Below are 14,260 nucleotides of genomic sequence, written 5' to 3' on the forward strand. Positions count from 1 at the left end.
AGCTTCCCCCCTCCCTCTCTGCCCGCCATGTTCTGGAGGAGGAGATACGTGTAGCCTGCTGGCTTGAGCTTGCTTAGCATTAGCAACACATAGCTAGGCGGAGGCGCAACAAGCTCCTTGAACGCCGAAATAAGTATACTATCTTGATTTTTCAGTGGATTTGCCGAAACTCATTAATGGTTTTATAACTTTGGACTACCATTTAAACCCAACAGAACGCAAAAGACAAAGGTAAGTTAATATCTGCTTTCAAGACAGCCGAGTTGTTATGTTTTTCCAGTGTGTCCTGTAATCCAGTTTTCAGTGGTGATGTCTCCACCGAGCACCCGTCTTGGCTGCTAGCTGAAGAATAGCTACCTAGCATAGCAAGCTAGTTGGCTATGTTAGCACTGATTGAGAGCTAACAGGAATGTCTGTCAATTTAGACATAGTGATAACAATTAAATAATCGGATGGTATATTTCGACGCTAAGCAGTTGAGTTTTTCACCGAAGAACAAAAGAGGGAAGGGCTGGCTATCGTGAGGTACGCTATACTAGCTTTGACCAACTTTTTCAAAGACAAGTGTTAAGCTCCCAGGGTTTTCAGAATACAGCCTGGCTGGATCTCCAGACGTGCATCGTTATATCATACCTTGAGTTAAAAGTGCTACGAAGTGTATTTAAGTCGAATTATACTGTAAATTTATTCGATAAACTGCGGCGAAGTGAATTAACGCAAGCAAGTTGACAATGTTAGCTTGCCTCGCTCACTAGCTAGTTGTCGCAAGTTTGCACTCAACTTGCCTTCGTTAGTTGTAGTATTAAGTAGTAACTGACTATGTTAAAGTGATATTTCCCGAATATTAGCCACATCCAATATCATCTGGCAATTCATATGGGCCGTGTAGTTGATGTAGTTAGAATTACGCTCTACTATCCAGCTTACTCTAAATCATTAAACTAATGTGAGCTAACGTGAGCTAAAGCTAACATGTACCGGTTATCAACCAGTTAATTAGAATATAAAATCCCTGCGCTTCCTGTATGGCGGGGCAGCCCATCTGACTCTGTTGGTTAGTACCAACCACCTCCACCTCACACAATAAAAACTCAAAAGTTTTCCTGACCCCCCCCCCCCCATCAACAAATATCAGGGTTAACATTTTATGCACCATGCTTATATAGAGGACTATTTAATATTGATGCAGTTGTATAATATCGCTCCATATCCGTTAAAAAAAAGACTGACAGACGGTAATACTAACATTTCTTTTTGTGTATCATGCTAACTTTTATTCTCTGGTAGTATGATAGTTTATTACATAACCTAACAACTCTGGAAATTAAACCAATGCCAGCTCAAATTGCAGCGCTTCCTCCATGGCTGTTCATCTCCATCTCTGTTTAAACAGTTCATCCTACCTGTGTAATTAAAAAAAAAAAAAAAAAAAAAAAGTTAAACAAATTTGTGTTTGTTTCAAGATCAACAGATTTTAGAGTTACCTTTGGATGCACCAAGCTCGTAGAAAGAACCCTAGTTAAGTAGAATAACTCCTTATCACGAAGACAGCAGTGTGCAAGGAGAGCTGCCAACACTTGTCCTCAATCAGATCAGTTCATTAATACTTCAGGATGCTGAGGTAGGGGTGGCTGTGTTACACATAGCCCTCCATGGTTAAGAATCCCTGCAGACTCAGTTGATAATGTCATGTGACAGAAATATATTTGTTTTCAGTTCAACATTTTAAGTTTACTACAGCCTTGTCTGCACCATTTATGAAAATTATAGTGGTTTACTTATTTTGTAGTCCGTGTATGACTGGTGAATCCTGTTCTGTCTGTGTCGTCTTTTTGTTTCTGTTTGATTGATTTTGTGGCTCTCAGCTCCACCCCCCACCCACCCGACCTATTGACATCACTGGAAAGCGCCCAGCTTGTGGAAACTTAAATAAGATGAACATTTGTGGATAGTGTGTCATTTTATCTCCATATTTCTACGATATTAAAGGTCTCTTCCTCTGGACGAAGTCAGAGTGACTGTCTGCAGTGCTTTGAGCCTGTTTACTGGTGGCCTGAGACGATGAAGATGAGAGAGGGGCAGGTCTTTGTCTGTTTTCAGGTTGATTGCTTATGAGTCACAGTGGCGGGTAGCTGCATCATCAACATCCGCTTTCAGTCAATTGATGATAATGGGCTACTTCCACATGTTGTCACTTCCTTTCAGCTTTAGATTTGACACTATGGCAGGATATTATGGCCATGCCGGTAAAAGAAAAAAGATAAGCATCACGTTGTAACATGATATTTTCAACTTATAGCATGCAAATTTATTACATTTTAATTGTTATTGTTATAATAATGACATTGTGTTTTTCACATTTAAACCATGATCAATTATGCTATCGTTTGAAACCCATGATTGAAGAAGGAAATGTATTGAAAAGGTAAACGCAAACTTCCGGAGCCAGTGATGATAGAAAAATCCCGTTAAAAAGCAAATGATGTCTCTATCCAACTGTTGTAATGCAGACAACATGCTACAGTCTGGTTTTTTTTATCCAAAGAACTGTCCTATAGGCTGCATCAGTTACATTGTCCTCTATGTGCAGTGTGCAGGCTGTGAGACCAGAGTGCAGGGACCGTCTACAAAAAAGACTACGCCAAAAAGAAATACTGCAAATAACCTCACGTCAGAAGAGTGCAGTGCACTTCGAAATGACCTCAGGCGTCAGTTGTCTCCCGCTGGTTATCTTGCGATACTTAGTTTGGAACAGTCTGCTTTTACGTCATTTTAGGGCTTTTTTCATTCTAATAAAAGAACACTAAAATATAACCATGGAATGGGACTGGAGGCAATTTTTGGGGAATCCAAACAAGTTAATGATTCAATGATTTCTTGCCTTTCGGAGTGGTTTTGCAGAAAAAATAACAGCTAGGCTCTGTATTATAGCAAACAGGATATAATTGAAGTCATTTTGGTTGCATTATGTTATATAAAAAGTAAGGTATGTCGTGTTTTTCATTTTTGAAACTCACCAGAGTGGTGTTTACTTTTAACTTGTTTCCTCATTTAATCACAAGTTTCAGCATGGTCATGTAGCAGTTCATGATAATGTGAAAATATCCAGTTATACTGTGATGCGAATAATTTTTTTTTCTCTCCTTTTTTTTTGGCATGGCAGCGATACACTTAAGAGTGATACACATGAACATGTTTTACTGTTGTCTCTGGGTCAGACTTGGTTGTCTGTGTTGCATGTCGGATTATTACTTAATGGTTAATTACAATGATATTCTGCTGTTGTTGACTGTTGAAGAATCTTAATGAATTGTGCAAGTCCTCTATCTCAATATCAGCTCATCCTCTGCCTTGTCAGTTAGACAAGGCAGACCTGTTCTCAGTCACCGGCTGTGCTTCCATTAGACTGGTTCTGAATGGAGATCAGATCATCAGCCGCGGAATGGACAGATCACCATTATTGTTTTTTCCAAGGACACCTGGATTCCCTATTTCTACTTGAAAGGAATTTAGGAATTTAATAGAAGGTTGCCTATTCTCAAACTATGTCAAATGGAACTGACTACTTTGCTAAATACTATGCAATGGCTGTTGTGCATGTGACCCATCTTGTGCTGCCTCCCATCCATTCATTTTCTATACCGCTTATCTGTTAAGGGTTGGGGGGGGGGGTTGCTGGAGCCTAACATTGGGCGAGAGGCAGGGTTTACCTTGGACAGGTCACCAGCCTTTTGCAGGGCCATCAGGAGCAATTAGGGGCTCAGTATCTTGCTTAAGGATGCTTCTACATGGTCACTTAAGGAAGTGAGGATCGAACCAGCAACCCTTCAGTTTGCCAGACGGCCACTCTACCTCCAAGCCATGCCGTCCGACCCCTTGTGCTGCCATGCTTGTGTTTTCCACCTTTTGCAAAAGCTGCCAAGGGCTGGCGAGGTGCACTGATGGTTCTGGCTTGATGCAGTATTAGAGCAAGGGAGAGATGGTGACTAAGCATAATTTAGCTTCTTGTCGAATTGTTATATATATATATATATATATATATATATATATATATATATATATATATATATATATATATATATAACAACACAATAAAAAGTGCAGTCACACAGCAGCATTATCAGTTGTATACAAGGGATATTTTATTTTTGTCTTTTTTTAAAATTTGCATTGTGGTGTTTTTCGTTGCCTCTAACTCAACTTTTCTGTCCTGCATGCTTGCTGCCTGTAGGTGACGTAACTCCTCTCACCCATTTTGTGTTTGGATCATAAATCAGTGACCCACATTAAACACAATTGGACAATCTGAAAATACTTAGTTTCCATCAAAATATTTAAAAAAATTATAGGTTGATGAAAACGGCACGTTTAAAAAAAAAAGGCCCCAATTTCACAAAAATGTAATATGCATGATTGAGGTGTTTTTTACCCCACTTCATTCAAGAAGATGGAAATACATTTTTCAGAATATGTTTTGGAAATGCTCAGAACTATCTTGCATTATGAAATCAACAAAGAAGAGGGCACGCACCAATTTTCTTCTGAGTGTCCAATCAGCAGTTTCCATGCAGGTCTTTGCAGATTCTGGAATTTTCTGTGCACAGCCTTGATTGTAACCTGTAGATGAAGGATGGTTTCAGTGACACTAGCGAGCCAATGATTCAGCATTAGCTGTGGGCCGCAAAACTTCAAGTAGGAGTATCTTATCAATGGCAGAAATGTTGCAGGGAAGATCCAGCGTGGTCGGCAACTGTTTACACCACAAAAACATGTAAATCGGCAAAACTGACCGGCACTATTGGCAACACCAGCAATAAAATGCTGTCAGTATCTCTTTGAGTATTAACCGATTGGCCCTGATGCTGTCAGAATCCATATGCACATGCATAACTCACACACCTGAAGGAATCACTTCTCCGGTATATAAAACTGACGCCACACGCAACTACATAGAGATGAACCCCTCTCGGCAGTGAATACCATCCACTCCGATGTGAAGAAAACAGCCTGTGGACAGCCAACATGGAGGTTGAGAGTTGGAGGGTCAGACATGATCTGCACCTTTTTACACTGAGCTTATCAGAACAGCGAGGAAATCAAGAATTGAGCAAACGATGTAGAAATCCTTTCACTCGATGTTGATGAGGGATAATCAGCCTCACTGATCACAGGATCTGACCAGGGGCCCACACACGTTAGTGCTGAATAAATAAGTTAGACACAGCTAATTTGAAGTGGGAGAAAGACACGCAGCTAATAGCATTCCTCATAGAGACGACACACACACACACAAACATCGCTTTGTCAGCTCCGCACCTGACTTATTTTTCCTCTAATAATGAAGTTAGATATATGCTGTGTGGAGCAGACATACTCCTGAGGCTGCTGCCAAGGATAGAGACTGTTGCTTGTGCATATGAAGCCAGTGTGTCTGCACACGCTCGTCTGGTGGGAGGAGATGAGACTCAACATTCTACTGTTTTTCAGGAATTCCAGCCCACCACTCCTTAAAGAGCGGTGTCGCATCAAGTGACCTGTTGCGGTGTTCCTGTAGTGTTTTGTTGCTGTCTCCCAAAGCTTACAGATGACATGACTTCTGCCAAGTTCATCTTGGAATATTAAAAGCATTCTTTTTTCCTACTCAGGTCCCAACTTCGGCACAAAAATGAATTTACAGCCGCTCAGCTTGTATTTGTAATGGCCCCAGGATGACGGGACATTCCAATGCTCACGCCCAGAAGACATCATTCAGTTGTGTGGCAGATGAGTTTAAAATCATGAAAAAATGCATTTTATTTGTACGAACCTCAGCAGAGGAATGCGCTCTGCATCCTAAAATGCCTAGATCAGCCTCAGTTGTCTTGCTTAGTCCTCGATATCTTCAACCGAAAGAATCGCTTGCTGAAAGACTTAAACGGTGTGTTTCACCTGTTGATTTTCAGGGTAAATAACTCAGCTTAAATTTGTCATTTTGAGTTAAATGATTTTTTTTTCCGTCCTGTACAGGGGTTCATTTTGATTGTTTACTCACTTCCTGCAGCTTGAAAGTTTGCACTGGTAGTGTTTTTGGTTGTTTTTTTTGTTTTTTTCCACACGTCCCACCATTACTGCAGTCATTACTGAGCGATTATCAACAGACACTCTCTCCACCCCCGTGCTGAAGGGGCCACATTTACACAGGTGGAACTGAAATGCTCAATTATGCGAGTATTTTTTTTTTTTTTTCATCCGGACACTGCAGTGTTGTGTGCACATTAGGTTTGAACGAGTTCGAAAAAAATCAAATTGCAACTTTTCCGACAGATGTTCAACTGCAATTTTTATCTGCGATTTTTTTTCTCCAAACCTTGATTCAGCAGTCACGTGTTATTCACTTGTTACTCGATGGAGCATTTACACCTGACATCATCCCTTCTTACATATAATAAAGGGAATGCATAATCATGACAGTTTAATTCCAAGTCAGTCACACCTCTGGGATGTCAACCTGTCCAGTTAGGAAGCCATTATGATTGTGAATCAATTTCACCTGCTGCCGTGCAAACAGGATGGACAACAGATGGAAAGGAGAGGCAATTAGTAAGACAACCCCTGTAAAGGAATGGTTTTGAAGGTAGTATTTTAATTTTTCCAGTGCCCTTGCCACTAGTAGTAACATGAGGTGGTATCTGTAGACCACAGAAGTTTTTCAGGTAGTGCAGCACCTCCAGGAACGCGCATTCGTATGCGCTGTGGCCGCTGGTCTGTCTGCAGTACAATGTCAAGGGCACAGAGGAGATACCAGGAGAAAAGCCAGGACACCAGGAGAGATGGAGGGGGCTGTAGGAGGGCAACAGCCCGGCAGGAGGACTGCTATCTGCTCCTTTGTGCAAGGAGGAACAGGAGGAACACTGCCAGAGCCCTACTAAATGACCTCCAGCAGGCCACATATGTGCATGTTTCTGCCCAAACTGTCGGACACAGACTCCACAAGGGTGGCATGATGTCTGCATCTGGGGCCTGTGCTCACAACCTGGTACCCTGCAGCCCAATTGGCATTTGCCAGAGAACACCAGAATTGGCAGATTCACCAAGGCACAGATGAGAGCAGGGTCACCCTGAGCACATATGACAGTGGTGAGAGTCTGGAGACACTGGGGAGAACATTCTGGTGCCTACAAAATCCTCCAGCATGGCCAGTTGGTGGTGGGTCAGTGACTCATGTCTGCATCATCTCTACTCTCAGCATGCAGCAGCCAGGTAGAAGAGTCCTGAAACCCCACAGCAGCCTACACTGAGCGGAGTGGATCATTCAGAGCTGGCTTATCAAAAATCACACACAGAAACAGGTGTCAGGGCTCTGGACAAACAGTTTTCACTGGCAGAGCTGTTGCTCTCAACTGACAATTTTGTTTTGAAAGCACCAAGCAGAACATGTCGAGGCTACACCTTAAATTGACCTGCAAAGCATATGAAATATGCAGTAAAGTTTCCTGTTGTCTAATTTCCAGTGGAGGTAGTGATGCAGTTTCATTAATGTATCTCTGTCTTGGTGTATTTTGTGCTTCAAGCTGCCGTTGTGTTCATGAGTTTGTCATGTTTCAAGTGTTAGGTGCCCACTGCCTCTGCAAACTTGTTTCTTCCTGTGTGTTTTGGACCACATTTGGAGCAGAAGCTACGGTTTGTGGTGATAGTCGGTTGCCGTACCTAAGGCATCATATCATTTTGATTTTATGAACTATTACATTGTAAGAATAACATTTAGTGCAAATTCTTTTGTGTAAGACAGAAGGCTTTTGCCATAAGGCAAGAATGCCCAGATGTCTGGTTGTTGAATGAAGATCAACAACATAACAGTGATAACAACGCTGTATGGGAATACTCTTGAGCTCCTGCAACTCGATTTTATACATCACCGGATTCTGTTACAAACAGACACAACATCATGAAGTATGACAATGGTTCTAGGACTTCCATAACTGAGCAGAAATGGTGATTTTATGTGTAGATAATAACCAAAGAAATGGCAAGCCCCTCTCCTCCTGATGCTAACGTTATAACTAAAGCTAATATCTAACCTGTGGCTGTAACTGTAGGACCAACAGATGATTTGATTAATTTGGATTTGACATTGTGGTGATTTCCAGCCTGTCTAGAACCTCCACTAATGATATAGTACAGCAAAAAGGTTTTTCTGACCATACTTAATGACAGAATATGCTGAACCCCCTCACCCCCCCCCCCCCCCCCAGTCTCCAATTGAGCTAACACGTAGTTAGCATGAGCAGATTCAACTCAAACTTTTCCATGATGCTTTCGTTTTGCTTTACAATACTAGGTTGTGAAGGGGGGGAAGAAAGCACCACATCTGCTGTGTTTAGTTTAGGTGCATGTCACGGAACAGGGCGGAAAATTGAGTGATTCGGTCGGCAGAAAAATATCTTGCGTGTCTGAGCCGAGAACTGCAGCAGATGGAATGCCAACTGATGCACAGTGTAAACGATCTCAATGACATAGAGATCGTTTACACTGTGCAACAGTGGATCATGGACACATTCTTATTGTTAAAAGTCTAGGACTGTCATATTGCGCAGTGACTCCTAGCGCTGGTGGGGAAAAAATAGAGAACTCTTGGAAAAAATGCCTCTGTTTCGTTTCAACATCGTTGACTTGAATCACGACAAAAGTAAGGCACACTGGAGACACACAAAGCTCCCAGAGCTGTCACACTAATAGGCTCCTCATCGTTTAACATTAAACAAAGGTTTGCAGATTTAAAAAAAAAAAAAAAATTTGTGCTGTCTAAAAAAAAGTTGGTTTTGAAATGCAGCCGTTTGGTCACAGCCTGGAGCCCTTGATTTTTAAGTTGAATAAAGTGATGGTTTAATATAAGCAAGGAAATAATGAGCCATTCTTTGGGTGTTCATGCTGTTGAAGCTTGTGTTCTAACTAAGCTAGCTCGGACAGACTAGCTGGCTCAGACAGACTGACTAGCTCGGACCGTAACCTGCTAGGTGGCTCTTAAAAACAAATGCAGCACCTCAGCTATCCGACACTTGCTAACTGGAAGAAGCATTCCACTGTGACCCTCAGTCAGACCCTGCGTTTCATTACCCCCTCCACTTCCATCAGCCACTTACCTTCAGCTCTTGGCATGACATTCCAGTATACATCACCCGGAGTCCACAGGGATATCACCGGAACCCACTTGAGTTTGTGGTCTGTAGTCATCATGGATCATCAGCCAGTTACTCTCATTATTTGGTTATTGTTACTTACCTGTATGCTTAAAGGTTGTCTGCACAGACATGGTTTCTTTCATTTGATCCAAGTGTTTGGTCCTTTCACGAACATGGCTTAAAGAACTTATTTCAATGGTTTTCGGTGTCCTTGTAGAAATGAAAAGAAATGGCAAGAGGTGAGAGAACAGTGAACCCCATGAAGATCTTGCAAAGCTGCCAGAGAATTGAAGCACAGCTTGCCATGGTGGTGGGGGTATCCCTGAGTGTGAATGTTAAAGGACTAACTAAAGGCCAGAGCCTCTGTCACATCTGACAGCCTTAAAGACAAGATGCCTGTTAAGTTGATTAAGATGAACTGAAACTGACATTCCAAGAAGAAACAAAGTTACCAAAGTTCCAGACAGTGTGTTGCCTGGTTTTCCAAACACATGAAGAATCATGAGTAGTTGTGCAGGTGTTAGGTGTTGTGTGTCTTCTTAAAATATATACTTTAGAGGCTCGAGTTTATAAGTTGAGTGTGTTGTGTTTTGGAAATAAATCTGCAAAACCCTCAGTGTCCTTGCTGGTTGTTCCAGCACACAGGAACTGGACAACTGAATCGACTATGCAGTTGAACTCGACTGAATAATTATTTTCTTTATCCTCTCTTGTGCTCAAATTTCTTCATTCTCCATCCGCGTCCGACAGTGAGAGGAAGAGACTATACGGGAGATAGCAGGTGATGGATGTGCGCGTTCACCTGGGGCTGTGCGAAGGGTGAGGGTTACCCTCGTAATACGATAACGGCAAGGTGGACTGGCAGCTTTACAGGCTGGCTCAGCCGTCCTGACATAATGAACCTGCATCGACATGAGAAAAAAGTAGCTCTATGCACACGAGTGAGTAATGTCTTCTCATCTGGGGCTTGGTGTTCCAGTGATCTCAGCACCAGAATGAAGGGAGGGTGGCCGGCTGTGACTCGTGGTGGGGGTTGTTCCGGGGTGAGGAGGAGCTGCAGGGGGGTGGGACAGACAAGACAGACTCTCCTCTCTTCCTCCTGTCTGCAGTGGGTGAATAGGTGATTATAGCAGCAGATGTGTCATTAGGTCTAAGCTGTATTCATGGGGATGCAGGGCAGGGATGGGGGAACGCTTAGGGGTGGGGGGTGCATGCTCCACAGGACTCACATTTCACTGGCATTAAGTGAATTTACGGGATGTGCCAAGTTGTTTTCTTAACCCCGAAGCACATACGCACACTCCTCATTTCCTCCCCCCAGCTGTCTTTCCAAGGAATTGCTAGGCCGGATGCTTCCTAAATGAAAAGCATACACGTGAGTAATTGTACATAGCCACTTTGATAATGGGAAAAATTCAACCTGTAGAATTTGAAACAACAACTCACTGTCAGCAAGTCACTTTCAACACTCTCCCTCTTTTCACAAACCCTTGGTTGTGGGGCATGTTGGTGCATGTGTGGTGCAGGGATCAGATTAATAGGACAAGTCTCCACGCGAATACCTAGATGGTAGGCAGACAAATGCTTTTGTCGTGTGAAGCCCAGGTTCTTTATTTAAGAACTGTGTTTGAAAAGAGATTGAGTTCATGTTTGAGCCTATGAAAACTATTAAGAGTATTCGCCTTACATAACACTTTTCTCACAAATTGTGTGAGTTCTGCTTTAATTCCTGTTCTGTGTTCCCTGTTTTATGATCCAAGCACATCTTGTCACAAGTGTCTAATCATGTGGTGGATGAATAATCATTTAATCGTTACTACTACGCTGTTTGTCTTTTAGTCGATGAATAATCTCAAATTTAATCAGCAACTAATTGAGTCATGCATTGACTGGAATGAATACAACATCAATAAGTCTCTCAATATGTCACTGGAAAGAGATATACAAGGTCAGTGAAATAACAAACCTAATATCGACACAGTGATTCAAGTTAAGGGAGACAGACATCAGTCGGTAGCGCTGTTGTCTTCTTTCCTCATCCCTCTGCAGGAGGAGAGATGAGGGGACAAAATGGAACCACTTGCATGTACCCTCCCTGGGTCACATCAGTTCCACAGTTCTAAATACCATCAAGGTGTTTCGTGACCATGAACAGGTGGTAATCTCTTAAATGAACACTTAAATCGTAAAGACACTGTTGTGATTTAGCTATCAGCCTGGTAACAACAGAGAAGCGCAACGCCAACCCCCTGAGAAAATGACATAACGGCGCTCAGTCAGTCCGTCACTCAAGGGAGGGGTTAAGCGAGGTTTAGTCAGATGAAGGAACGCCAGCTAAGTGTGTACTGTCTGTGTGCTGCGTTGTGATTAGATGGTATCCTGACATGACCCAGGTGCTCTTAGAACAAAGCAAGCATTCTGGTATCAGTGGTGATGAGAGCCGCCCAGTCCAAATGACTGAATAACTGTCAGGACTGTCGGGTTTGAATGTAGGGGAGTTTTTTGGCTCACAATTTCAGTTTTGCTTTTGTTTTGTGCAGCGAGAGGAAAAAAAGGTCTCCAGCATATTTCAGGAAAATGCAGACACCCATATGAATACATAACACAAATAAAAAGTCGAGGTGCTGTGTTTTGCCTTCATCGATGGTCGCCATTGCACAGGAGCAAGTTCTGTTCACTGCACTTTCTCTGCAGGGTGGAACTGATGACGAGTCATCCATATGTGTGTGCAGTATTCACGCAACAGATGCACACAGCCAAATATAGTTTTTGTTTCCTTGTGGGACTGAAAAAATGCAGTTGACATGCGCAAATTGAATCTCGGGTTTTGTTTTTGAACAGATTTGCTTTTGCATCCCTAGTAAGCATGCTGCATCCTCGTTAGCTCACCAGGGTTGATGAGATGAACAGTTTCAATTCTGAAATTTTGACCTTTTCCTTCTTTTTTTTTTTTATATATGTTGTACTGTCAAAGCTTTTTTTTTTTTGTCTGTGCCATAGAAGTTTAGTACCTGCCCTCACATCAAATGTAACTGCCCGAATTGAAAAATGTATGAATTAACGTCTTTGATATGCTTAAACGTTAACTTGGAAAATGAAAATGAGGACGTGTTGCGTTCTGACTTTCTTGGGTTATAATATAACACTTGATTTATCCCCTGCCTCTCTCTCCACCAACCTTTTTGTCCTAGGTGATGGCGTGGTCAAGTGTGCAGCCAGCGCTGTGTGTGTGGAGATGGTTTTAACAGATGCTATTCTGGAGGACTCAGGAACACTGCACTGGCCTGGAGAAGCCTCATAAACAAACACGTACACTTGACACACACTTAACACAAAAAGATTCACACACACCACCCACGTGCTGTGAGAAAGGACACAGAAAGGACATACACGGTTCACCTGAAGCATACAAACGCAACCACACACCTTGCGTGTTAGCCTCTCTACCCCAAATTTTTGGGTGTCCAAGCCCCTCTTGTGTGTGAGAGCGTACATCGCATTTCGTCCGTCTGTCCCATCTCCACCGCCACCATGCCGAGCTCTACCATCCGCCGGCAGATGAAGAACATGGTGAACAACTACTCTGACGCGGAGAAGAAAGTCAGAGAGGCCACCTCCAACGACCCGTGGGGCCCGTCTTCTTCCCTCATGTCAGAGATCGCCGACCTTACCTACAACGTGGTGGCCTTTAGTGAGATCATGAGCATGATCTGGAAACGACTCAATGACCACGGCAAGAACTGGCGCCACGTCTACAAAGCACTCACCCTGCTCGACTACCTGATCAAGACGGGCTCGGAGCGAGTGGCACTCCAATGCAAAGAGAACATCTTCGCCATCCAGACTCTGAAGGACTTCCAGTACATTGACAGAGACGGTAAAGACCAGGGCATCAACGTGAGGGAGAAGAGCAAGCAGTTGGTGGTGCTACTCAAAGATGAGGACCGTCTCAAAGGAGAGAGGTAAGATTCTTGCATATCAACGCTGAATTAGCTTGACTTCATTACACGGGAGGCAGCGGCACCTCTGTAGCGCTTCTTAAATGATACATCTGTCCATCCGAAACACGATTTTTTTGAGACGTCTGGTTTACATGAGTGCCTCTTCAACTTCAAGAGCCATAATGAAATTTTACCCTCCTTTATATCTGGTCCTTTAGGGGCTTGGAATCGAGAGAAGAATCTTGACTAAAATTGTGTTTATTTAAATTTTTTGTCGGTCCTGCCAGGTCTCAGGCTTTGAAGACTAAAGAACGTATGGCCCAGGTGTCCACAGGGAGCAGTCAGATGGGTTTTGGTCGAGGATCATCGCAGCCCAACCTCTCCACTTCCTACAGCGAAGAGTACGGCAGGTCAGAGGGATCACCTGCCTCCTACCATGGCTGTGAGTACGGTTCACTGCTTAAACGCACATATACCCATGCAATGCACATGACAGAGTCATTGTGCCCTAGTTTGTGTAGCTGTGGTCTGCTGAACCCAAACCCACCCCTCCCCCGGTTCTGTCTCTGGCTTGAGGGACATCAACCCCCAACCTCTTTCTTCCACATGGCAAAGGAATCTGCTCCCTTTCCGTCCTTCATACAGTGATTCCATCAGAGTTGGAGAGAGACCAAGACACTGTGACAAGAGAGACAAGGACAGATGGAGATGAACATATAGAGACTTACTGGGATTCCTCTATCGACGCACATTACGTCTGCCGTCTGTTCCAAGCGTGATACTGTGAGAACAGGATGATATCTTTGAAAAGAAGGTTGTCATATCAAGCAAATAACTCTGGATGTGAACAAATGTTTTTGTTTTTCTAGAAGTGCTCAGTTCCTCGCTCCAGCAGGGAACGAGCCAGTGGAAACTTGACATAAAAGCAGAGTTCAAATGAATTGAAAGAAAGGGAGAGGGGTTGAAAAGAACCAGAAATCACTGTCAGGGAATTGAGGCAATGCGGAGAGGGTTGAGGGGGAAGGCCGGAGAAGCTAAAATGAAAGAGTGAACCTTGGCCTCTTTCCTTTCACCTTGTGACACTCGGCCCTTTGTAGACAGCAGCGTGGCCTTGGGTGTGTGTGGGTGTGTGTGTTTCACCTGCATGGTTCACACGTGTTG

At 43.2% G+C, this 14,260-nt stretch overlaps 1 protein-coding gene across 3 annotated transcripts in view; it reads left to right on the top strand.

Annotated features, from left to right (window-relative positions):
* epn2 (epsin 2) overlaps positions 1–14,260 on the top strand; it is a 26,823-nt gene continuing 12,563 nt past the window's right edge. For all 3 annotated transcript variants that reach the window (XM_086184039.1, XM_086184040.1, XM_086184041.1), the window contains exons 1-3: positions 1–231; positions 12,350–13,120; positions 13,387–13,541. In XM_086184039.1, coding sequence (XP_086040165.1) covers positions 12,690–13,120; positions 13,387–13,541 — 586 coding nt within the window. In that variant the 5' untranslated portion in view covers positions 1–231; positions 12,350–12,689. The remainder of the gene's footprint in view (positions 232–12,349; positions 13,121–13,386; positions 13,542–14,260) is intronic.

The sequence above is a fragment of the Aulostomus chinensis genome, chromosome 18, assembly GCF_037954235.1.
Source record: "Aulostomus chinensis isolate RoL2024-O1b breed Wild chromosome 18, RoL_Achi_v1.0, whole genome shotgun sequence".
Classification (NCBI taxonomy): Eukaryota; Metazoa; Chordata; class Actinopteri; order Syngnathiformes; family Aulostomidae; genus Aulostomus; species Aulostomus chinensis.